General features: G+C 41.8%; 1 protein-coding gene across 1 annotated transcript in view; it reads right to left on the bottom strand.

Annotated features, from left to right (window-relative positions):
* Window positions 1-26,842, bottom strand: part of LOC110498474 (uncharacterized) — a 52,047-nt gene that overhangs the window by 2,288 nt on the left and 22,917 nt on the right. The window contains exons 7-10 of the mRNA XM_021575104.3: window positions 18,523-18,805; window positions 8,121-8,251; window positions 7,758-7,922; window positions 1,269-1,430 (exon numbers count right to left, since the gene is read on the bottom strand). Of these exons, the coding sequence (XP_021430779.3) occupies window positions 1,269-1,430; window positions 7,758-7,922; window positions 8,121-8,251; window positions 18,523-18,805 (741 nt within the window). The remainder of the gene's footprint in view (window positions 1-1,268; window positions 1,431-7,757; window positions 7,923-8,120; window positions 8,252-18,522; window positions 18,806-26,842) is intronic.

Raw genomic sequence — 26,842 nt, 5'->3', positions numbered from 1 at the left:
ATAGAACGCTTGTTACCATGACAGCCTTTAAAATAGAATGCTTGTTACCATGACAGTCTTTAAAATAGAACGCTTGTGACCCCAAGCACATCTAAATATTGCACTTGGGGGAAAAAAATCTTAAAGTAGAAATAGAATGAAACAAACAGGCATTGTATTTTTGCTCTATTATAGTGGCCACTATAGTAGACATCATCAAGTGCACAAGGCTACATGTGTACAAAAATAACGTTCACTGAGTAAAACATTTAATAATCCCCCCTCACTCACACGAAAGTGTTACGGTCGAGGTCAACACAACAAAAGCAATATCTGTGGGCTACACCGAATGTTATTACATTGTACACTTTCTTCCTGTGGACATCTGCTTTACAATGTGCCAGCAGAGCATGATACCCTTTGTTGGTGTAATTGATCCTCTTTCAGGCAGAGTACACCTGGCGGGAGGGAACGTGTGTGCCGTTTCTTTCACCTCTATTGGCATCCAGCATAAACCAGGCACAGCTCTAGCTACACTTCATCCCTGAACCCACTTGTTTAACAAGCAACGCCTCATGTTCACCTAACTCTCTCATTCTGAAAATGAACCACATACTGTAGAGGGTAAACATTAGTTCACATATAGTAAGTAGTTAGTTCGTTAACATTTCACACAAATTGCCAGGGTCCAGTAAGCAACTTAACGCGTTATAACTTGAGGAACCGCAAGGAGTCGTATAACAGTTATCAGTTAATACTATAGCGAATTATTTAGGTTACTAACGTTAGCTCATCTGATGTTGTAACGTTAGATAGATAGCTGTCTGACTTTATTAGCCAGCTAATTTTCATACAATAAACTAAATGATTTGATCATCAAAGTTGGCTAATGTTGCTCAACAGTTCTCTGGCTAGCTAAAGGAGAATTCGATCCAGCTAGCAAGATACTTAACAATGCTAATACTTGTTCCACCACTTTCTCCCTCGCCTCAAACTTTCCAAATGCCAGTTGTTTTTCGGTTACAGCTCATGAAGTACGCTTCATCACCTTCTCATCCCCGTCTCCGTGGCCAGGCTTCTCACCTACCTCTTCGTTATTGTTCACAAAAAAACTTCTCTCATCGGATCTACACGATTCAAAACGTCGATTTTCGACGAAAGGTGACTCGTTTGCATCCCTGCTATGTAGTCTTATTCATTATGATTTAAAAGGCGAAACTGAGCAGCACTCATACTCTAAGATACTTTTTGGATACGGGTTCTGACCTAATACCATACAGTGGGTTTACCTCAGTGAGACTGTGTGTGGTCCTGTGCTGCTCAGCTGGTTCCTCTGTGGGTTCAGGAGGTGTAGTCAGGTTGTCCTCCATGACCATGGTCCCCTCAGGGTTCCCCAGACCCTCCTCACACCCCTCCTCCTTCACCAGCAGCACCTCCAGACCCTCCTCCTCCTGGAAGAGACAGGTGATAAAGATTACACAGACATACACTCCCTCAGGTATATACACAAAGATAATAAACACACTTTTGACATGGAGTCTTTAGCCATCCCTACCACGTTTGAGTCCTATACTGTAGTTACAGAATGACTTCATTGTTGTTAAACCCATCATAAATATGATGTTGTGGGTAAAAATAAATAAATAATGATGATAAGTCAAAAGTCATCATCAGACAAACCTGACTAAACTATTTTGACATGTACAGTAGGTGTTTGTTAGTGTCTGGGTTTGTGTAGGTATATTTAGTAAGTGTATATTGGTTATAAAGTGCTAACTGGTGTATGCAGAATAGGGTGAGATCAGATGTGATGTATATTAAAGAGTCTCAATGAAAGTCTTAGAATGAAAAGTCCAATTGTTTTATTAAACATAAACAAGTGTTCAATACACCATATGAAAATCACATACATTTTATTATATATATTTAAAATCGGCATGAACTTGATGTACTGCATTCATTTTCTCATTAAAAGTGTTTTGGGAAAATAATGAAGTAGTTGAATGGAAATAATGAAGTAGTTGAATGGAAATAATGAAGTAGGCATTTGTGAACATGATATGTGACTCGCTTTATCATAATCAGTCACATTGACCCCAAAACACAGTGCTGGAAAATGGAGAATGTTAGCTTTCTACCGAGACCATCATGATCACTCTACTCCAAATGACAAGAAAGTTACGTGCCATTACATGCAGAGTATCACCAAATCATGTTTTTGAGAAAAACACAGTCAACGTTTGCAATTACTTTTAAGACATTTATTCAAATAATGAACAACAACTATTTACTTAATTACAAAACAATACATGAAATCCATTGACGAGTGCCCATGTTCTTCTTTTTCACTTACGCACGCTCAGACACACACACACACACACACACACACACACACACACACACACCATCTTGCTCCAACTATACAGACAGTGTCTGTCTACATCGTTTTCGCGCACACACACGTGCACATATATGGATACATGTGCACACAATTGTACACATAAACTATGTATACAAAAGAATGTGGACACCCCTTCAAATGACTGAATTTAGCTATTTCAGCCACACCCGTTTCTGACAGGTGTATAAAATAGAGCACACAGCCATGCAATCTCCATCAACAAACATTGGCAGTAGAATGGCCTTACTGAAGAGCTCAGTAACTTTCAATATGGCCCGGTCATAGGATGCCACATTTCCAACAAGCCAGTTCGTACAATTTATGTCCTGCTAGAGCTGCCCCTGTCAACTGTAAGTGCCGTTATTGTGAAGTGGAAACGTCTAGGAGCAACAGCGGCTCACCCGCGAAGTGGTAGGCCACACGAGCTCAAAGAACGAGAAGCTCAAATCGTCTGTCCTCAGTTGCAGAACTTACTACTGAGTTCCAAACTGCCTCTGGAAGCAACGTCAGCACAATAACTGTTTGTTGGGAGCTTCATGAAATGGGTTTTCATGGCCGAGCAGCCGCACACAAGCCTAAGATCACCATGCGCAACACTAAGTGTCGGCTGGAGTGGTGTAAAGCACGGCGCCATTGGACTCTGGAGCAGTGGAAACACGTTCTCTGGAGTGATGAATCAGACTTCACCATCTGGCAGTCCAACGGAAGAATCTGGGTTTGGCGGATGCCAGGAGAATGCTACCTGCCCCAATGCATAGTGCCAACTGTAAAGTTTGGTGGAGAAGGAATAATGGTCTGGAGCTGTGTTTCATGGTTTGGACTAGGCCCCTTAGTTCTAGTGAAGGAAAATCTTAATGCTACAGCATACAATTACATTCTAGACGATTCTGTGCTTACAACTTTGTGGCAACAGTATGGGGAAGGCCCTTTCCTATTTCAGCATGACAATGCCCCCCTGCACAAAGCGAGGTCCATATAGAAATGGTTTGTCGAGATTGGTGTGGAAGAACTTGACTGGTTTGCACAGAGCCCTGACCTCAACCCCATCAAAACACCTTTGGGATGAATTACAACGCAGACTGCGAGACAGGCCTAATCGTCTAACATCAGTGCCCGACCTCACTAACGCTCTTGTGGCTGAATGGAAGCAAGTCCCCACAGCAATGTTCCAACATCTAGTGGAAAGCCTTCCCAGAAGAGTGGAGGCTGTTATAGCAGCAAAGGGGGGACCAACTCCATATTAATGCCCATGGTTTTGGAATGAGATGTTTAACGAGCAGGTGTCCACATACTTTTGGTAATGTAGTGTACAAGCAACAGAATGAGCTAAAAATGGTCAGAGTAAGTCCTGGTCTCTAAGCAACAACTAAAATGAGAAACGTTAAAGAAAATCTGACTACACCAGTGCGTCACCAGAGAGTAAGGTCCGACAGTCTCTTTGGATCCGATTCGTGTGGGCTTTGGTTAGAGTCTTTGTCACTGGCGTGAGCTGACGAGCGTTTGGTACAAATATAAGTATAGAGATTTAGGAAAACACTCACCATGATCACGCATTAACGTTTTTGTACTAGCGCCACACACAGGACTTTGGTCTCAAATGTCGGTAGCATCAGGATGTCTGACTTCTTAAATCCAGGGATCTGTCCTGGGAGCGGCACCGCGTGGATATTGGTGAAGTTGTTGACATAGTGGACAATTCACTGAGTGTCCTCGTAGGACAGCACCTGTTTTCTGGCGAGATGACCACCACACCTCTTTTTTCCTTGGAGCTTTATCCCGATCCTTAGAACTATAGAACTTTATCACTGCAGTCAGCTTTTTGTAGAAATTCTGACATTTTTAAACATGCCTGTTAAAATGTGCTGAAAGGCACAATGTATTCTCAGCTGTTTTATTTCTATTCATGATTTAGCCTACTACTCATCTTTTCTTAAATATCTCATGAACTTGTTAATACTGTTGCAGCCCCAATAAGAACAGAGGACATCAGGTTGTATTACTCAAATGAAAACTTACGCGTGTCGGAACTTGAATGTTTCTCTGCAGATTTGCTCAAAGAAATATGTCCTCTGATGTTATCTTTTTGTTAGTTCCGGTTCGAGATGACCATTTCCTTGCAGAGGTTCATGGAACCAGAGATCTTGCCAATGAGCACTAGATGTTTTTCATCTGAAAAATAAGACAACTAACAATATACAATTTTTTAACATTCAGTCATTGTCGTCATCTATTCTAGCCAATACATTTTAAAGTGATATAAACATGTTCAATAAAACACAAACTACGCAACCTGTACAGATTGAAATGCATGCGTGAATCACACACACTTTTATTAGTAGTGTAAATGGGTCAGGTTCGATATAAATAAATGTCATAACTTTATAGATGGCCATTTCATGGATTTATGTAACCCGTCTTTAGGACAAATACCAGCACCCACAACACACACAGGTCCCATAAGTTACTATCTACATAGCTAGGTTGCATGGGCTACACATCCCCCACTTCACTCTCTCCCCCCCAAGCCACACATTCACTCACACACACACACACACAGTTGGCTTTAATACATTAACAGTTAGCTAGTCAGTCTACGTGTGCCTTATCACACCCAAACACACTAACAGATAGACAGACACAGAAAACATGCACACATTACACACCCACATAAACTTGACTACTACTTGAATGGCAAGCACTTACCATTGGTGAGTTAGCTAATTCATCTGGTCACGTCTCTTGACCATCTCCTCGGGGGTAAAAAACAAATATCACGGCTTCCCTTTATTGGACTTGCACGTGCACCTGAACTCGCAATCCTTTTCAATTTCTTGCCCAGCACCACTGACATATTTCCCCTCGACCGACTGAAGCGCCGTCATTGATCGATTCACGATTAACAGGTGCACAGGTGGTCTTGATGCCACTGATCGTCTGAACCAGCTCCCAGCACAACATTACTATTTAAAAATCTTGCGATTTCTCTCTCCCGGAAATCCATCAGTGCAGTTGAAAGCAAAGCTAACTAGCTACGGTGTAGGCAGTAGTGACAGTGTAACTATGTATGATGGGTCTTTATGAGCGAGAGAGTGTAGCCTTTTCCCGCGGATGATACACTACAGTAGCTTTGATTGGGAAAACAGGAAAATCATCCGATTGAATAGCTTATTGTAGCTTGATTCAAACTATATAGTGAGCTAGCTAGTTTGTAATTCATTCATGATTTCGGAATAGATGAGGGTTTTGATAGTGCAGATAAGCTAGTGCCTCGAAAGCCTGATGTTTTACAAGCTAGCATCCACCAAACGGATTGGAAAGTGCTACGTTTCATCCTACATTTAAAGGATTAAAAACTATATTCATACTGAATTTGGCAATTACACATACAGATGATGAAAGCAAAGACATTGTTTTGTTAAAACCAGATGAAACCCCCAAATAGCAAAAAATCTAAATTTCGACAAAAACACAATTTATATGCAAATTAGTCATTGCTACTTCCGACTGATTATTGTAGAGCGAGTCACATATAGTCTACACCAGGGATGGGCAACCCTTTTGTCTATGGATTAACCCCCCCCCCCAAGCTATCTAAACTTGTAGTAATCATGGCTGAATTACTGACAGGGGGGACCCAATTGATCTTTAGATATCATATAAAAAAACTGCAAGCATTTGTTTCCACCCTCTGGCAAAATGCATATTATTTCCAAACTTGAAGCAATCATGATTTAATTACTGACCTGGGGGCCCTCATGATCATGCGTAGAATTGCATAAAATTACATTAAAAAATTGCAATCTTCTATCCACCTCATGGCAAAAATGTGTAGAATTGCAGAAAACTTGCTTAAAAATTGCAACATTTTCTCTACGCCCCATGACAAAATGTGCAGAATTGCAGGAAATGAACTCTAAAACTACAATTTTTTCTCTTTGCTAAAATGATCTACTCGCAAAATATAGCTTAGGGCCCCCAAAAGGCTAGGGCGGGCTCTGACTGAGTTCCGATTTTTTTGTGGCTCCCACACCCATCAAAGCTGCCCATCCCTGGCCTACACAGTACAAACACAATATGTAACAGACTTTTTAGGCACAAATATGCCTAAAATATATATCACATGTCTGGATGTAATATTCTACCCAGGAATATTCAACACTGAAATCTGCTACTCGCATTATTCCAAATGCATCTGTGGGTCCTTTCTGCTGACAACAATGAAAATGAATCTTTATATTTAATACATCTAAACGTCCTGAAGCTATTGAGTGGAATGTTTTTTCTGCTGGTGTATCCTGAGGTAGCTCCTATCTGAGAATCTCTTCCCGCAGTGCGCACAGGCGAACGGCCTCTCTCCCGTATGGACCTTCATGTGCATCTTCAGCTGGTGCTGGCGGGTAAATCTCTTCTCACACTGGGGGCAGCTGTAAGGTTTCTCCCCTGTGTGGACCCTTTGGTGCCTCTTCAGGTCACCAGCCTGGGCGAAGCGCATGTTACACTGGGTACAGCTGAAGGGTTTCACCCCTGTGTGGACCGTCTGGTGCCTCTTCAGGGTGCCAGCCTGGGCGAAGCGCATGTGACACTGGGTACAGCTGAAGGGTTTCACCCCTGTGTGGATCCTCTGGTGGACCTCCACCTTCTGGAGGCAGCTGAAGCCTTTGTTACAGAACATGCAGAGGAACCGTTTCTCTTTGCAATTGCCTGATGTGGTTACCCCTCCCCGAGTCTGGCCTTTAGCCCTGTCGTTTGAATTCAATACCTGATCGAAAAGGACACGGCTGTGTAAATCGGAAGGCCCCATCGACGTAGACACTTGGTCATGATCCCTGAACGTGTGTAAAGGGGAGTGGGTCGTGACATTTGGATTTGTCTCTAAGCTTCCCCTGTAATTTAAGAAATCTCTGCCCTGTGAGTGTCTGTCTACTAGGTGACTATCTGCATTCCATGTGGGAGGAACGTCGCCCTCCACTTTCATGGTCACTTCATCTACGACCAGACCCTCCCCTTTCTTATCTAGGCACCCTTCAGAGTATATACTGCTACTGTACCGGTTCCAGTCCCCTCTGGACAGATCAGTTTGTGTCTCTAAACCCAAGGATATGTTGCCAGGGTCCATCTCTGTAGCGTAAGAACAAGATGAATCATCACCATTAGTGTCTAACGAGTTACCATCCCCACTGGAATGAACCGTTCTCTGGCTCTGTTGAAATACTGGTAAGTACTCTGAGCCGGGAGCAGGAGGACAGCCCAGTCTCCCCAGCCCCAGTCTCTCTGGATCTGATCTGTGGTCACATCCTGTATGTAAGAGACTGTGTGTTACAGTTAAAGTCTTGGTGTCTGTCTCTGACTTGAGGACGGCGTTCGACATTCCACTGACCTCCGTGATGCTGCGTCGGGTCCTTGGCTGTGCTGGTGAGGTTGGGTCTTTTCTGTTTACATGGGGCGCTTCAGCCGTTCCAGTTTGGATGTCTCTGCTGTGCCATGGGTCCTCCTCTCCTTCAGACCTCTCTAGCTTGACACCAGGATCTTCAGCCTCTGCAGACTGACAAGAAGAGAGGAGATTATTACCATTACATTAGTTGAATTGGATAACAATGTGAAGTCTCACAAAGCTCACCTATGGCAGATAAATGAGGATATACATGTAAGCAAGTGAATCGCTGAGGGGAGCGTTCTGAAATAAACGGACACATTTGATTTGCAAAGTAACTAATTTTTTATGCTACACTATTACACTAACCTTTATCATGATAACGTGCTGGGTTGAGGTTCCACTCCCCTCATCAACAGTGATTGGTTGGTCATCTCTCCAAGTATTGTGTCCCACTGGCTTCACAAAGCTCCTGTGGCCTCCAGTGAGATGTCCTTCACCTGAGAGTGTGATTGGGGGAAAGCTGTGGTTAGGTTAGCTACTGTCAATGTTCAATGTCAGTGCTTGACTTGTGCAGGAGCTCACTGGAGCCGAGTGCCAGCACATCAAATTTTCTACTGCTTCAACTCCTGTTCCTCTTATAGAATATTAGTTCAAAAGTATTATGGAGGTCCTGCACCTAAATATAAACTGTACCGGCACCCAAAATGAGTCCTGGTACCTAGTTAAGTCAAGCACTGTCAACGGTATATTGTACACTACTGACCAAGTCTACAATAGGCAAGGATGTAAGGTAACACTTGATGTATTATGTTCCATGCATCATATTGTTTATAATGCAGTAAGTAATGCAGTAAATCAAGAATCTGGTTAGAATATGATATTGTTTCTTTGTGCAAGAGAGCTAGTCTGCGTACCAGACGTTTTACCTAACATTACACTCCTTGTCACATCTTTGGAGTACAATGAGTGGAATTAAGTAGCTGAACAGAGACGGCAACCAGACTACAAGATAGCTAGCTAACTAAGTAAGTAAGTAATCTAATCACGGGAGTTACTGCATACGCATACTGCTCCGTGGTTTCCATGGCGAGGTGAGGTATACTCAGGGTCGATATTATACGTAATAAGGAATTCCCCTCGACCACGCCCACAAATGTTGGAAAACAAATATTCTTTCCCGTTCACCTTTATTGTAAAAGAGACATCGTGGTCAATTTTTTGTTATACAGAAATAACAAAACATGCCTGAAAAGCTGTTGTGTTGTTCAATGCACATGTCACCAACACTAGCGGTTCTGGGGAGGGGGCAGTGCCCCTGTGACAACAATTTTGGACCCCCTTGTGGCCCCCCTAAATGTGGAGTATGAAATCATTGTTACATAACACATTTTTTCTATCATTCTTTTTTTACATCCGTTATTAGACAGAAAATGCTAATAAATTGTTGAATGATTATGAACATGGTATTTTGCCTGCTAATGCCTGCAATGCAGTGAGGAAAATGATATGACAACAATAACGTCTAATGTAATTGGTCCCTCTAACAGTCACAACTGGTACAGCTTGGCCCCTCCAGATGAAATGGTCTAGAACCGCCACTGCTAACCAGGTCAAAAACCCTGACCTACGGATCGCAATGCTGCCACGTAGGGAAATATAGCCTGCAAGAAGAGCCCTGTGGATTTAGGCAACTCGGCGTGGGAAATGTGGGGACCAGGTGCTCAAGTAGCTTACACGTAGCTAAGAGTGTGGAAAATGTGTAATGTTTACGTGCTGCTGAGCGGTTTGTTGCAAACTCTACATTTTTAACAACCGTTTTTATTTTTACCCTCGCTCAACGTTTTTAATCTCGTACGCTCTATCTGGACATTATTCTACAGGACCCCCACCAACCGAAGCGAAGTAGCAACATTAACATTATGCCATCTAATTGCAGTCGCTTTATTCATAATATACAGGAGAACTATCGCCTTATGTTGAGTCCAGCTTCAGACAAAAAGATGAAACAGCGTTGGTGCCACCAAAAAGTACAGCTAGTAGTATAAATCCTCTCGCACAGTCGCCGCAGCCGGACAGTTTTCTCTTGGCTTCTGGAAGCAAATGCTGTCGAAATGCTCAACTGGTGTCGCTCATTCAGCCGAGTGAAACTTTCAACCGGTTCTCCCCATTTAACAACGAGTCAGAACCTTCTCAGGTCTCTCCTCCACCCGTTACGGCGTCTGAGCCGCCAAAACCTCCCACCACAAGCTCTGACCATTACCCGCAGGATTACAGGCTGACTACACCGCTTGCGGTGCAAAATACCTTTAGAAATCTGTAATTCAATTATTGCACCCACACTGCCCCCGCACGCCAACGAGCGTCTGCGTTGCCAAAGGCTAAAATAGAAGTCAGTTCTTTTTCTGACACAGATCGGCTGCAAGTCCTGCCTCTCCCATCTCCTCATTGGTTTATAGAAGCAGGTACCCACGTGCCATCTCCTTATTGGTTATACCCACGTGGGTGACTGAAAGATGAACAAGGTCAGTGGCATTAATGCACCTGATTTATGAAAGTTCCCAATCGCAATATAACGTCAAGAGAAGAAAAAGCCTGGAAGGAGGAGAGATGACTAGAAACGATTCGGTTGACTGGTTTTGTGTTTTATGTATAAACTCAATGTTTATATCCCGGGACAAATTAGCTAGCAACAGCAAGCTAGCTAAAAATGACAAATTAGCTAGCAAGTGCAAGCTAGCTAACTAAATTGCCATAAATGTTTAATGCTTTTCGACCTGTCCCCAAATTAATATAATTGGTTCAGAGTTTGTTTTGATATTTTAACCTGCCTGTCATGATCACGTTTGGTGTGGGGGGACAAAATACATTTATGTACGATGGCGCACGCGCGCAGCCGGTTTGTGTTCCGTGTTAGACTTAAAAATAATCATCCAGAGATCATACACTGTTTACCAGGGGGCAGGGCTACAGACGTAAATAATAATCTTAAGATGGTGTTGGCTAAAACTGGCGAGTATAGGGATATTGTTATCCACCTCGGCACCTAACGATGTTAGGATGAAACAGAGGTCACCAAGTGCAACATAGCTTCCGTGTATAAATCAGCTAGAAAGATGTGCTGGCATCGAGTAATTGTCCCTGCCCCCCTCCCAGTTAGGGGGAGTGATGAGCTCTACAGCAGACTATCACATCTCAATCGCTGGTTGAAAACTGTTTTCGGCCCCTCCCAAAAGATAGAATTTGTAGATAATTGTCCCTCTTTCTGGGACTCACCCACAAACAGGACCATGCCTGGCCTGCTCAGGAGTCACGATCTCAATCCTAGCTGGAGGGGTGCTCTCATCTTATCTATGAACATAGACAGGGCTCTAACTCCTCTAGCTCCACAATGAGATAGGGTACAGGCCAGGCAGCAGGCGGTTAGCCAGCCTGCCAGCCTGCCAGCTTAGTGGAGTCTGCCACTAGTACAGTCAGTGTTGTCAGCTCAGCTATCCCCATTGAGACCGTGTCTGTGCCTCGATCTAGATTGGGCAAAACTAAACAAGGCGGTGTTCGCATAAGCAATCTCACTGGAATAAAGAACTCCTCCATTCCTGTCATTATTGAAAGAGATTGTGATATCACAAAATAGGATTACTTAATGTTAGATTCCTCACTTCCAAGGCAGTTATAGTCAATGAACTAATCACTGATCATAATCTTGATGTGATTGGCCTGACTGAAACATGGCTTAAGCCTGATGAATTTACTGTGTGGAGAGGCCTCTCCTCCTGGTTACACTAGTGACCAAATCCCCTGCGCATCACGCAAAGGCGAAGGTGTTGCCAACATATACTATAGCAAATTTCAATTAAAAAAACAACTAAGTTTACATATTTTGAGCTTCTAGTCATGAAATCTATGCAGCCTACTCCTACTTTTTATAGCTACTGTTTTCCTGGGCCATATACAGTGTTCCTTGAATTCCTATCGGACCTTGTAGTCATGGCAGATAATGTTCTAATTTTTGGTGACTTTAATATTCACATGGAAAAGTCCACAGACCCACCACTCAAAGGCTTTCGGAGCCATCATCGACTCAGTGGGGTTTTGCCCAACATGTTTCCGGAATTACTCACTGCCACAGTCATACTCTGGACCTAGTTTTGTGGAATAAATATTGTGGATCTTAATGTTTTTCCTCATAATCCTGGACTATCGGACCACCATTTTATTACGTTTCCAATCGCAACAAATAATCTGCTCAGACCCCAACCAAGTATCATCAAAAGCAGTGCTATAAATACTCGGATAACCCAAAGATTCCTAGATGCCCTTCCAGACTCCCTCCACCTACCCAAGGACATCGGAGTACAACAATCGGTTAGCCACCTAACTGAGGAACTAAATTTAACCTTGCATAATACCCTAGATGCAGTTGCACCCCTAAAAACAAAACATTTGTCATAAGAAACTTGCTTCCAGGTATACAGAATATAACCGAGCCCTGAAACAAGATTCCAGAAAATTGGAACGGAAATGGCGCTACACCAAACTGGAAGTCTTCTGACTAGCTTGGAAAGACAGTACCACACAATATCGAAGAGCCCTCAATACTGCTCGATCATCCTATTTTCCCAACTTAATTGAGGAAAATGAGAACAATCCCCCCCCCCAAACAAATTATACTGTTGCAAAGCTAACTAAAAAACATTTCCCAAGAGAGGATGGCTTTCACTTCAGCAGTAATAAATACACTAACTTCATTGACGAAAAGATAATGATCATTAGAAAGCAAATGACGGACTCCTCTTTAAATCTGAGTATTTCTCCAAAGTTCAGTTGTCCTGAGTCTGCACAACACTGCCAGGACCTAGGATCAAAGGAGACACTCAAGTTATTTAATTCTATATCTCTTGGCACATTCATGAAAATAGTAATGGCCTCTAAACCTTCAAGCTGAATACTGGACCCTATTCCAACTATACTACTGAAAGAGCTGCTTCCTGTGCTTGGCCCTCCTATGTTGAACATAACAAAGGGATTCCTATCCACCGGATGTGTACCAAACTCACTAAAAGTGGCAGTAATAAAGCCTCTCTTTAAAACCCCCAAATTTAACCAAGAAAATATTTTTAAAAGTAAATTGGCCTATATTGAATCTCCCATTCCTCTCAAAAATGTTAGAAAAAGATGTTGCGCAGCAACTTACTTCCTTCCTGAAGACAAACGCTTCAGTCTGGTTTCACACCCCATCATAGCACTGAGACTTCACTCGTGAAGGTGGTAAATTAACTTTTAATGGCGTCAGACCAAGGCTCTGCATCTGTCCTCCTAGACCTTAGTGCTGCTTTTGACACCATCAATCATGACATTCTTTTGGAAAGATTGGATACCCAAATTGGTCTACATGGACGAGTTCTGGCCTGGTTTAGATCTTATATGTAGGAAAGATATCAGTTTGTCTCTGTGGATGGTTTGTCCTCTGACAAATCAACTGTAAGTTTCGGTGTTCCTCAAGGTTCCGTTTTAGGACCACTATTGTTTTCACTATATATTTTATCTCTTGGTGATGTCTTTCGGAAACATGATGTTAACTTTCACTGCTATGAGGACGATACACAGCTGTACATTTTGATGAAACATGGTGAAGCCCCAAAATTGCCCTCCCTGGAAACCTGTTTCAGACATAAGGAAGAGGATGGAGGCAAAACTCGGACAAAACAGACATGCTAGTTCTAGGTCCCAAGAAACAGAGAGATCTTCTGTTGGATCTGACAATCTTGATGGTTGTACAGTACAGTCGTCATAAATACAACTGTGAAGGTCCTCGGCATTACTCTGGACCCTGATCTCTCTTTTGACGAACATATCAAGACTATTTCAATGACAGTTTTTTTTCATCTACGTAACATTGCAAAAATAAGAAACTTTCAGTCCAAAAATGATGCAGGAAAGTGAATCCATGCTTCTGTCACTTCTAGATTAGACTACTGCAATGCTCTACTTTCCGGCTACCTGGATAAAGCACTATATAAACTTCAGTTAGTGCTAAATACGGCTGCTAGAATCTTGACTAGAACCAAAAAATTTGATCGTATTACTCCAGTGCTAGCCTCTCTACATTGGCTTCTTGTTAAGACTAGGGCTGATTTCAAGGTTTTACTGCTAACCTACAAAGCATTACATGGGCTTGCTCCTACCTATGTCTCCGATTTGGTCCTGCCGTACATACCTACACGTATGCTACGGTCACAAGACGAAGGCCTCCTTATTGTTCCTATAATTTCTAAGCAAACAGCTGGAGGCAGGGCTTTCTCCTATTGAGCTCCATTTTTATGGAATGGTCTGCCTATCCATTCGAGAGACGCAGACTCGGTCTCGACCTTTAAGTCTTTACTGAAGGACTCATCTCTTTAGTAGGTCCTATGATTGAGTGTAGTCTGGCCCAGGGGTGTGAAGGTGAATAGAAAGGCATTGGAGCAACAAACCGCACTTGCTGTCTCTGCCTGGCCGGTTCCCCTCTCTACACCGGGATTCTCTGGCTCTAACCCTATTACGGGGTCTGAGTCACTGGTATACTGGTAGTCTTCCATTCCGTCCCTAGGAGGGGTGCGTCACTTAAGTGGGTTGAGTCACTGACGTGATCTTCCTGTCCGGGTTTGGCGCACCCCTCGGATTCATGCCTTGGGGGAGATCTTCGCGGGCTATTCTCAGCCTTGTCTCAGGGTAGTAAGTTGGTGGTTTGAAGATATCCCTGTAGGGGTGTGGGGGCTGTGCTTTGGCAAAGTGGGTGGGGTTATATCCTGCCTGGTTGGCCCTGTCTGGGGGTATCGTATTTATGCTGCAACTGTTTGTGTCGGGCGACTAGGGTCAGTCTGTTATGTCTGTAGTATTTATCCTGTCTTATCCGGTGTCTTGTGTGAATTTAAGTTTGCTCCCACTAATTCTCTCTCTCTGCCTCTCAGAGGACCTGAACCCTGGGACGATGCCTCAGGACTACCTGGCCTGAACTCCTTGCTGTCCCCAGTCCACCTGGTGGTGCTGCTGCTCCAGTTTCAACTGTTCTGACTGCGGCTTTGGAACCCTGACCTGTTCACCAGACGTGCTACCTTGTCCCGGACTCTCTCTCTCTGAAACAGGCAATGTTAAAAATGCATTTTTCTTAAATGTAGTTTTGTAATTTACTAAAACAGCAGACAAGAAAATTGTTTGAAAAGGATCAAGTTTTTTCTGTGAGCCAATGGGGTAACCTACAAGTGCCTTAAGCAAGCATTCACACAACTTTTTCACATTTTGTGTTACAGCCTACAGTATTTACAATTGATTACATGTATGTCTTTTAGTCACTGGCCTACACACAGTGCTCAGTGCCCCATAGTGTTAAATTGGAATTGTTTTTCATTATTTTTTTATACAAATTATTTCAATTTAAAAGCTGAAATGTCTTGAGTTTAATGTATTCAACCCATTTGTTATGGCAAGCCTAAATAAGTTCAGGAGTAAAGATTTGCTTAAAAAGTCACAATGAGTTGCATTGACTCAATTTGTGTGCAATAATAGTGTTTAATATGATTTTTGAATGACTACCTCATCTATGTACTCATACAATTATCTGTAAGGTCCATCAGTCGAGCAGTGGATTTCAAACACAGATTCAACCACAAAGACCAGGGAGGTTTTCCAATGCCTCGCAAAGGGCACCTATTGGTAGATAGGTAAAACATCTAAAAAATCAGGACTTTGGATATCTCTTTGAGCATGGTAAAGGTATTCATTACACTTTGGATGGCGCATCAAAACACCCAGCCACTTTAAAGATACAGGTGTCCTTCCTAAGTCAGTTGCCGGAGGAAAGAAACTGCTCAGGTATTTCACCATGAGGCCAATGGTGACTTTAAAACAGTTACAGTGTTTAATGGTTGTGACGAGAGAACTGAGGATGGATGAAAAACATTGTAGTTAGTCCACAATACTAACCTAATAGACAGAGTGAAAAGAAGGAAGCCTGTACAGAATAAAAAATATTCAAAAACATGCATCCTGTTTGCAACAAGGCACTAAAGTAATAGTGCAAATTAAATGGCAAAGCTATTTACTTTTTGTCCTCAATACAAAGTATTATGTTTGGGACAAATCCAACAACACATTACTGAGTACCACTCTCCATATTTTCAAACATAGTGGTGGCTGCATCATGTTACGGGTATGCTTGTAATCATTAAGGGCTGGGGAGTTTTTCAGGATAAAAAATAAACGGAATGGAATCCTAGAGGACAACCTGGTTCAGTCTGCTTTCCACCAGACATTAGGAGACTAATTCACCATTCAGCAGGACAATAACCCGAAAACACAAGGCCAAATCTACACTGGAGTTTCTTACCAAGAACACAGTGAATGTTCCTGAGTGGCTGAGTTACAGTTTTGATTTCAATCTACTAGAAAATCTATGGCAAGACCTAAAAAAGGGATGTCTAGCAATGATCAACTACCAATTTGACAGAGCTTGAAGAATTTTGAAAAGAATAATGGGCAAATGTTGCAGAATACAGGAATGGAAAGCTCTTAGAGACTTACTCAAAGATTCACAGTTCTAAAAGGTGACTCAGTGGTGTGAATACTTATGTAACTTAGACATTTCTGTATTTCATTATCAAGAAATTTGCAACAAATTTCAAATAACATGTTACAACTTTATCATTACGGGGTATTGTGTGTAGATGGTTGAGAGAAAAATATTTTGAATCCATTTTGAATTCCGCCTGTAACACGACAAAATGTGGAATAATCAAGAGGTATGAATACTTTCTGAAGGCAATGTAAGTAACCATAGGCTGTTTTCCCCACAGGCAGGTGTTCTATCTAAAACTGACTTGGACCATCCTATGTAGAGATCTCAGTAAATATTGTATTGTCTCTACCACGCTGCCCAGCCTGGCTGTACTGAATTCAGAAAGTATTCAGACCCCTTGACTTTTTCCACATTTTGTTACGTTACAGCATTATTCTAAAATGGATTCATTTGTTTTTTCCACCTCATCAATCTACACACAATACCCCATAGTGACAAAGACAAAACAGGTTTTTAGAAATGTTTTAAAAATAACTGCTGTCACATTAACATACACATTCAGACCCTTTACTCAGTACTTTGTTGAAGCAGCTTTTGGCAGTGATTACAGCCTAGCGTCTTCTTGGGTATGATGCTACAAGCTTGGCACACCTGTATTTGGGGAGCTCATTCTTCTCTGCAGATCCTCTCAAGATTTGTCAGGTTGGATGGGGAGTGTCACTGCCCAGCTATTTTCAGGTTTCTCCAGAGATGTTTGAGTGGGTTTAAGTCCGGGCTCTGGCTGGGCCACTCAAGGACATTGTCCCGAAGCATCTCCTGCGTTGTTTTGGCTGTGTGCTTAGGGTCATTGTCCTGTTGGAAGGTGAACCATCGCCGCAGTCGGAGGTCCTGAACACTCTGGAGCAGGTTTTCATCAAGGATCTCTCTGTACTTTGCTCTGTTCATCTTTCCCTCTATCCTGGCTAGTCTCCCAGTCCCTGCCGCTGAAAAACATCCCCACAGCATGATGCTGCCACCACCATGCATCACTGTAGGGAGGGTGCCATGTTTCCTCCAGATGCAACGCTTGGCATTCAGGCCGAAGAGTTCAATCTTGGTTTCATCAGACCAGAGAATCTTGTTTCTCATGGTCTGAGAGACTTTAGGTGCCTGTTGGAAAACTCCAAGTGGGCTGTCATGTGCCTTTTACTGAGGAGTGGCATCCGTTTGGCCACTCTACCATAAAGGCCTGATTTGTGGAGTGCTGCAGAGATGGTTGTCCTTCTGGGAGGTCCTCCCATCTCCACAGAGGAACTCTGGAGCTCTGTCAGAGTGACCATTGAGTTTTTGGTCACTTCCCTGACCAAGCCCTTTTCCCCGATTGCCCAGTTTGACCGGGCAGCCAGCTCTAGGAAGAGCCTTGGTGTTTCTAAACTTCTTCCATTAAGAATGATGGAGGCCACTGTGTTCTTGGAACCTTCAATGCTGCAGAATTTCTTGAGGTACCCTTCCTCAGATCGGTGCCTTGACGCAATCCTGTCTCAGGGCTCTACGGACAATTCCTTCGACCTCACAGCTTGTTTTTTTCTCTGACATGCACTGTCAAATGTAGGACCTTATATAGACAAGTGTGTGCCTTTCCAAATCATGTCCAATCAATTGAATTTACCACAGATAGACTCCAATCAAATTGAAACATCTCAAGGATGATCACTAAAAACAGGAAGTTTAATTAAGTTTAAGCTTAATTTCGAGTCTCACAGAAAAGGGTCTGAATACTTAAGTAAATAAGGTATTTCTGTTATATTTTTTAAACATTTGAAAAAAATATTAAAAACCTGTTTTCGCTTTGTCATAATGGGGTATTGTGTGTAGATTGAGGGAAAATGTTAATTTAATCAATTTTAAAATAAGGCTGTAATGTAACAAAATGTGGAAAAAGTCAAGGGTTCTGAATACTTTCCGAATGCACTGTATGCTGCCTCTCAAGATAATACCTTTCTGAACTGCCGATCATCAAAGCTGTGGAAGACCATCGCCCAAGAACTGCCAGATCCCTACATTTGTTTTGTGTTTTTTGTTTTTAAAGCGACTGTCCGATTCTACTTGTTCTATATACAATATACAGACATAATTCTGGGTAACACATCTGAACATATCTGCATTGGTGAACGAGGTGACAGGCACTACGCTATGAACGCGACAGGCCATGCATCCTCGTCCTTCGGTTAAATGTACCTCTTGCCATTCCTCTGTATCGTTCGACAATCTTGACACTACTGGGACGACTGGCGAGGACGCGCTCTCGCGTTGTCCTTTCTGCGCGCTCCCGTGCCACCTTCGATTCCAGTAGTTTCCTCCGCAATGCCCTGTTTTCTTTCTGGCTTTGAGTTATTTCCAAACGAAACACTGCATAGTCGTCGTCTACGAGTTTACAGATCTCTGCCACGGCTGCATTCGCTAGAACCTCCATGATGGAGGCTATTTGAGTGTGAAAAATCATACAGTTAGCCATTGTTAGCTAGTTAGCTATCAAATAAGTCCTGTCTCAAACTCGAACTAAACACTACACGGGGTGATGATGTGCAGTTCAATTAATCCGATTTTGAGTTCCAGGATGTTAAAACGTCTAAATAAAACCGCTAACGTGGAAGTTGTTCTTAGCCTTGTTCACTTCCGTTTACTTGTCTGTTTCCGGTGTTGTGCCTAAATGCTCCCCCCTGACAGTCGCATTTCTATAACTGAAGCCACACTTTATGATTGTTAACTCTGAAAGAGAAGAATAACAGTAAAGTAACAAGTTATACAATTTAATTAAATACACTGATGTAATTGAAAAAATAAGGCAAAAAAACATGAATGTCAAATATATTCAATAAACAAATAATTAAATAGTACCTCTACGCCTCACTGAAGCATGACCTTTGATGTGGTTGTTGGCCATATATTGCTCAGCTTTATATGTGCAGAAGGGGCAGTGATGAAGTCGACTGCTGCTGCATTTTTTTATTTTGGGACTCTCGCCCTCCACTATGTACATCAAAGAAAATAAGCATAGACATAAAATGCACGATAATTAGAAAGGCATGAAATAAGCAATAGGCATTTCATTTCATTACTGTATATACTATGTGTAGGCTGTGTAGACTCGCTATGTGTAACTTAGGGAATGGCCATCGGCATCAACGATACACATTTAGAGCCAGCAAAACACAAAGCATACATTGAAGAAACACAGAAAATCAACGATCAAATCGATTACATAACTGTACATGTAAACCTAGGCTTACTGCTCAAGTAGTCAAATTTGTCTAAATAAGATTTCCTCATTGTAAGCAATTAGCTAGCTCACGTGCAAAAGGATGCTATTGCTAATTAGCTAGCTAAAATTGGTGCGGTTGTTGGTTACATAAAAATATACCACTGCACTGGTATGACATGAATATTACAAAGTGCATTATACATAATGACTATCTCACTTCCATGGTTTTATATTTTTATCCATGAAGGTTAGGTTCGATTAAGATTCACTTTCGTGGATTGTACCTTCAATGTACAGTGCTTGCGAAAGTATTCGGCCCCTTTGAACTTTGCGACCTTTTGCCACATTTCAGGCTTCAAACATAAAGATATAAAACTGTATTTTTTTGTGAAGAATCAACAACAAGTGGGACACAATCATGAAGTGGAACGACATTTATTGCATATTTCAAACTTTTTTAACAAATCAAAAACTGAAAAATTGGGTGTGCAAAATTATTCAGCCCCTTTACTTTCAGTGCAGCAAACTCTCTCCAGAAGTTCAGTGAGGATCTCTGAATGATCCAATGTTGACCTAAATGACTAATGATGATAAATACAATCCACCTGTGTGTAATCAAGTCTCCGTATAAATGCACCTGCACTGTGATAGTCTCAGAGGTCCGTTAAAAGCGCAGAGAGCATCATGAAGAACAAGGAACACACCAGGCAGGTCCGAGATACTGTTGTGAAGAAGTTTAAAGCCGGATTTGGACACAAAAAGATTTCCCAAGCTTTAAACATCCCAAGGAGCACTGTGCAAGCGATAATATTGAAATGGAAGGAGTATCAGACCACTGCAAATCTACCAAGACCTGGCCGTCCCTCTAAACTATCAGCTCATACAAGGAGAAGACTGATCAGAGATGTAGCCAAGAGGCCCATGATCACTCTGGATGAACTGCAGAGATCTACAGCTGAGGTGGGAGACTCTGTCCATAGGACAACAATCAGTCGTATATTGCACAAATCTGGCCTTTATGGAAGAGTGGCAAGAAGAAAGCCATTTCTTAAAGATATCCATAAAAAGTGTTGTTTAAAGTTTGCCACAAGCCACCTGGGAGACACACCAAACATGTGGAAGAAGGTGCTCTGGTCAGATGAAACCAAAATTGAACTTTTTGGTAACAATGCAAAACGTTATGTTTGGCGTAAAAGCAACACAGCTGAACACACCATCCCCACTGTCAAACATGGTGGTGGCAGCATCATGGTTTGGGCCTGCTTTTCTTCAGCAGGGACAGGGAAGATGGTTAAAATTGATGGGAAGATGGATGGAGCCAAATACAGGCCCATTCTGGAAGAAAACCTGATGGAGTCTGCAAAAGACCTGAGACTGGGACGGAGATTTGTCTTCCAACAAGACAATGATCCAAAACATAAAGCAAAATCTACAATGGAATGGTTCAAAAATAAACATATCCAGGTGTTAGAATGGCCAAGTCAAAGTCCAGACCTGAATCCAATCGAGAATCTGGGAAAAGAACTGAAAACTGCTGTTCACAAATGCTCTCCATCCAACCTCACTGAGCTCAAGCTGTTTTGCAAGGAGGAATGGGAAAAAATGTCAGTCTCTCGATGTGCAAAACTGATAGAGACATACCCCAAGCGACTTACAGCTGTAATCGCAGCAAAAGGTGGCGCTACAAAGTATTAACTTAAGGGGGCTGAATAATTTTGCACGCCCAATTTTTCAGTTTTTGATTTGTTAAAAAAGTTTGAAATATCCAATAAATGTCGTTCCACTTCATGATTGTGTCCCACTTGTTGTTGATTCTTCACAAAAAAATACAGTTTTATATCTTTATGTTTGAAGCCTGAAATGTGGCAAAAGGTCGCAAAGTTCAAGGGGGCCGAATACTTTCGCAAGGCACTGTAAACCTCAATTTGGGTGACCTTGATGTCGGTTTGATAGCGGGGGAGGCACTAGTAATGTTCGTCACCTCTCCCATGTCTTATTCGACTAGTAGTGGTTCTGAAATGTTTATTGCTTTCCTACATTTTACTCCCTCCTCTGTTTAATATCACACATACATTCATTATTAATTTCGGTTGCCTATCCTAATGTGAAGTTTGTTAAATAGAAAGTATTTGACTCTGATATGTGCCACAGAAAGTATTTGACTCTAGCCACAAAATTAAGAAAATAAGAAGGGGGGAAGGATTTTGTCAAGGCTATTTTCTTGCCTGAAGAAATCATCCCCCCCCCCCCCCCTATCTTGAGACTGCAAAACAGAACTGTCAAATTATATTATAGCCGTGTCATTGTATACTTACAAATTAGAATCTTAAGTGTAACATAATTTTGTTGGGGAAAACTGAAATGCCCATCAAATTATTTCCCCATTATGCTGAATGTGTTCTGAAGGAAGAGTTGATTGTCTTTTTAAATATGGACAAAGATGTTAACAGCATGAGAGAAGAAATAGCAGCCACTCTCCCCTAAAACATTGGTATGTTACGTTTCTAATTTAATATAATTGTAAATAAAATAAAAACATTTATAAGGATCTTTCAAGGTTCTTTGATCCAACTTCTGACTAGATTGCCACTAAAGGGGCTGTCTGGGGCTGTTTTTCACAGTTCAGGCTAGTTCCAGTGAAGGGAAATCTTAACTCTACAGCATACAATGACATTGTAGACGACTCTGTGCTTCCAACTTTGTGGCAACAGTTTGGGGAAGGCCCTTTCCTGTTTCAGCATGACAATGCCCTAAGTGCACACAGCGAGGTCCATACAGAAATGGTTTGTCGAGATCGGTGTGGAAGAACTTGACTGGCCAGCACAGAGTCCTGACCGCAACCCCATATTAAAGCCTTTGTGAGGAATTAGAAAACTGACTGCGAGCCAGGCCTAATCACCCAACATCAGTGCCCGACCTCACTAATGCTCTTGTGGCTGAATGGAAGCAAGTCCCACAGCAATGTTCCAACAGCCTTCCAATAGCCTTCTACGAACAGAGGAGGCTGTTAAAGTAGCAAAGGGAGGGGCCAAAACCAAACTAATGCCCATGATTTTGGAATGAGATTTTCTACGAGCAGGCGTCCACACACTTCTGGTCATGTAGTGTAGTTACAAGCGAAAATGTGGTAACACCCAACTCAGCCAGCTAACAGAAAAATATCCTGCTTTCCTCAGCATAACGCTTGCAACATAACAGGACATGCTCTACAGTCTCTGCCTCCCAGTGTTGGAAAAAGTACCAAATTGTCATACTTGAATGAAAGTATACATACCTTAATACAGCTATTCCCACATTGGGGTACGTACAGTTGAAGTTGGAAGTTTATATACACCTTAGCGAAATGCATTTAAACTCAGTTTTTCACAATTCCTGACATTTAGTCCTAGTAAAAATGTCCTGTTTTAGGTCAGTTAGGAACACCACTTTATTTTAAGAATGTGAAATGTCAGAATAATAGTAGAGAGAATGATTTATTTCAGCTTTTATTTATTTCATCACATTCCCAGTGGGTCAGAAGTTTACATACACTCAATTAGTATTTGGTATCATTCTCTTTAAATTGTTTAACATGGGTTAAACGTTTCAGGCAGCCTTCCACAAGCTTCCCACAATATGTTTTGGCCCATTCCTCCTGACAGAGCTGGTGTAACTGAGTCAGGTTTGTAGGCCTCCTTGCTTGCACACGCTTTTTCAGTTCTGCCCACACATTTTCTAAAGGATTGAGGTCAGGGCTTTGTGATAGCCACTCCAATACCTTGACTTTCTTGTCCGTAAGCCATTTTGCTACAACTTTGGAAGTGTGCTTGGGGTCATTGTCCATTTAGAAGACCCATTTGCGACCAAGCTTTAACTTCCTGACTGATGTCTTGAGATGTTGCTTCAATATATCCACATAATGTTCCTTTCTCATGATGTCATCTATTTTGTGAAGTGCACCAGACCCTCCTGCAGCAAAGCACCCCACAACATGATGCTGCCACCCCCGTGCTTCACGGTTGGGATGGTGTTCTTCAGCTTGCAAGCCTCCCCTTTTTCCTCCAAACATAATGATGGTCATTATGGGCAAACAGTTCTATTTGTGTTTCATCAGAGCAGAGGACATTTCCCCCAAAAGTTCAATCTTTGTCCCCATGTGCAGTTGTTAACTGTAGTCTGGCTTTTTTATGGTGGTATGGAGCAGTGGCTTCTTCCTTGCTGAGCGGCCTTTCAGGTTATGTCGATATAGGACTTGTTTTACTGTGGATATAAACACTTTTGTACCTGTTTCCTCCAGCATCTTCACAAGATCCTTTGCTGCTGTTCTGGGATTGATTTGCACTTTTTGCACCAAAGTACGTTAATCTCTGGGAGACAGAACGTGTCTCCTTCCTGAGTGGTATGACGGCTGCGTGGTCCCATGGTGTTTATACTTGAGTACTATTGTTTGTATAGATGAACGTGGTACCTTCAGTCGTTTGGAAATTGCTCCCAAGGATGAACCAGACTTGTGGAGGTCTACAAATTGTTTTTAAGTCTTGGCAGATTTCTTTTGATTTTCCCATGATGTCAAGCAAAGAGGCACTGAGTTTGAAGTTAGGCCTTGAAATACATCCACAGGTACACCTCCAATTGACTCAAATTATGTCTATTAGCCCATCATTTTCTGGAATTTTCCAAGCTGTTTAAAGGCACAGTCAACTTAGTGTATGTAAACTTCTGACCCACTGGAATTGTGATAGAGTGAATTATAAGTGGAATAATCTGTCTGTAAACAATTGTTGGAAAATTGTTGTTAACAAGAAATTTGTGGAGTGGTTGAAAACAAATTTTAATGACTCCAACCTATGTGTATGTAAACTTCCGACTTCAACTGTATGCGCAATACCGTCGATTGGTACGCCAAATAAAAAAGTGATTCACATTTTTAAATTTAAAAAATACTTTTTCAAACAGTTGATTTTTCAACGGGGCTATACATTTGGGTGAGGTTTTTTCTCGCCTGAGTAGCCTCGTTTCATTGCCAAAAAATAAAATAAAACCATCTAGTGTTCAGCGAAATAACAACACAATGTCAAATACAGGTAGCCTAGTCAAATGATTAACATCCAATCACATTAACCGTTACTCTCTCGTGGGAATTCCACTAACGTTCTGTATGTAGCCAAACGTAGCTGCTGTTTATTTTGTTTGCTCGAAAATTGATTAATGGTTAAAAAAGTAAGGCCCACATCCATAGAGACACATACCAGCTCTACTGGTAGTTCTGTTACGACAAACAGTACTACACCTGCACCGGTCGACGACACAAGTTGTTTGGCTTCCACGAGCACATCCAATGCTAGCATCAGTAATTCTACATTTGTTGTTAGCCCAGCTAGTATGGACACTGACAGTTGGGAATCTGATGCAGCTGAAGAGCTACTGCCCCCTTACCCAGGAAAGCACTGAACAACAGACAGGGACGTTGGACCATCGAAGAGGTGCAAATATGATGAGAACTACATTTATTTTGGGTTCACTTATATTGGGAGTAGTGCCTTTCCTCAGCCACAGTGTGTTATATGTGCAAAAGTACTATCTCACAACTCGATGAAACCTTCACCTTGCACAGACATTTAGAAACAAAACATTCCAATTTGAAAAATAAGCCACAGGAGTTTTTGGAGTGAGAATTTAAGATGACTTTCAAGTAGTAAGACATGTATAAAAGCAACAGATACCGTTAATAAGAAGGGGCTAGAAGTGTCTTATATGGTGAGCTACCGAGTGGCTAGGACAGGCAAGCCCCATACTATTGTGGAGGACTTAATTATTCCTGCTGCCGTGGATATGGCTTGGGACAATGCTGGGGGAAAAGGCCCAAAGAACTATACAGACAATGCCTCCATCAAACAACACAGTTTCACAACGCATCAGTGACATGGCAGGAGATAATTTGAAACAATTACTGCTTCGCATACAAGCCAGTGAATTCTATGCGTTACAGCTGGATGAGTCAACAGATGTGGCGGGCCTGGCACAGCTCCTTGTATATGTCCGTTACATTTATGGGGAGTCAATTATAGAAGACATCCTCTTCTGCAAACCACTGGAAACCAAGACAACAGGAGAGGATATTCTTAATGTCCTGGACAGCTTTGTGACATCAAATGGACTTTGGTGGTCAAGATGTGTTGGTATCTGTACTGATGGTACTGATTCTCTGTCTGCATTAACAAGGACAACACAGGTATTTCCATCATTGTATGACTTTTTGTGTGCAAATGAACTCAAGCTTACGGACAATGTCAAATGTGATATAGCGAAGCACCTGAGTTAGTTAGGTGCGCAATTAAGCTAGTACTTTCCCGAAATGGATGACACAAACAACTGGATTCATTATCCCTTTCATGCCCTGGCTCCAGTCCACTTACTGATATCTGAACAAGAGAGCCTCATCAAAATTGCAACAAGTGGTTCTGTGAAAATTGAATTTAATCCAAAGCTACTGCCAGATTTCTGGATTGGGCTGCGCTCAGAGTATCCTGCCTTGGCAAATCGCGCTGTTAATAAGACACTGATGCCCTTTGCAACCACGTACCTATGTGAGAGTGGATTCTTGGCCCTCAATAGCATGAATACTAAATACAGGCACAGACTGTGTGTGGAAAATAATTTAAGACTGAGACTCTCCAATAAAACCCAACATTGCAGAGCTATGTGCATCCTTTCAAGCACACCCTTCTCATTAACCTGTGGTGAGTTATTCACAATTTTCGATGAACAAATAAGGTTTTATATGTAAGATGGCTAAATAAAGAGCAAAATTACTGATCATTATTTGTGCCCTGGCCATATAAGAGCTCTTTGACACTTCCCACGAGCCTGGTTGTGGCAAAAACTCACTCATTCTTATGTTTAATAAATGTATCGTATAGTGTGTGCGTGGCAGGCTTACAATGATGGCAAAAAACTATATTTGAGAGTGATCTGAACCTAGTGCTAGAGGGGGTACGCAGCTGGAGGTTGAATGTCTGAAGGGGTACGGGACTATAAAAAGTTTGGGAACCACTGCCTTAATAGAAAGTTACTCAAGTAAAAGTGACAGTCTCCCAGTAAAATATTACTTGAGTAAAAGTCTAAAAGTATTTGGTTTTAAATATACTTAAGTATCAAAAGTTAATTCAATTTCTAAAATATACTTATCTAAAGTAAAAGTATAAATTATTTAAAATTCCTTGTATTAAGCAAACCAGAAGGCACAATTTCTTGTTTTAAAAATGTTTTAAAACACTAAGACATTATTTAAAAAAGATGCATGTATGTTTAGTGAGT

The sequence above is a fragment of the Oncorhynchus mykiss genome, chromosome 19 (genome assembly GCF_057628025.1).
Source record: "Oncorhynchus mykiss isolate SJ-2025 chromosome 19, ASM5762802v1, whole genome shotgun sequence".
NCBI lineage: Eukaryota > Metazoa > Chordata > Actinopteri > Salmoniformes > Salmonidae > Oncorhynchus > Oncorhynchus mykiss.
The sequence above is the reverse complement of the archived record's forward strand: the minus strand, read 5'-3'. Positions and strand labels throughout refer to the sequence as shown.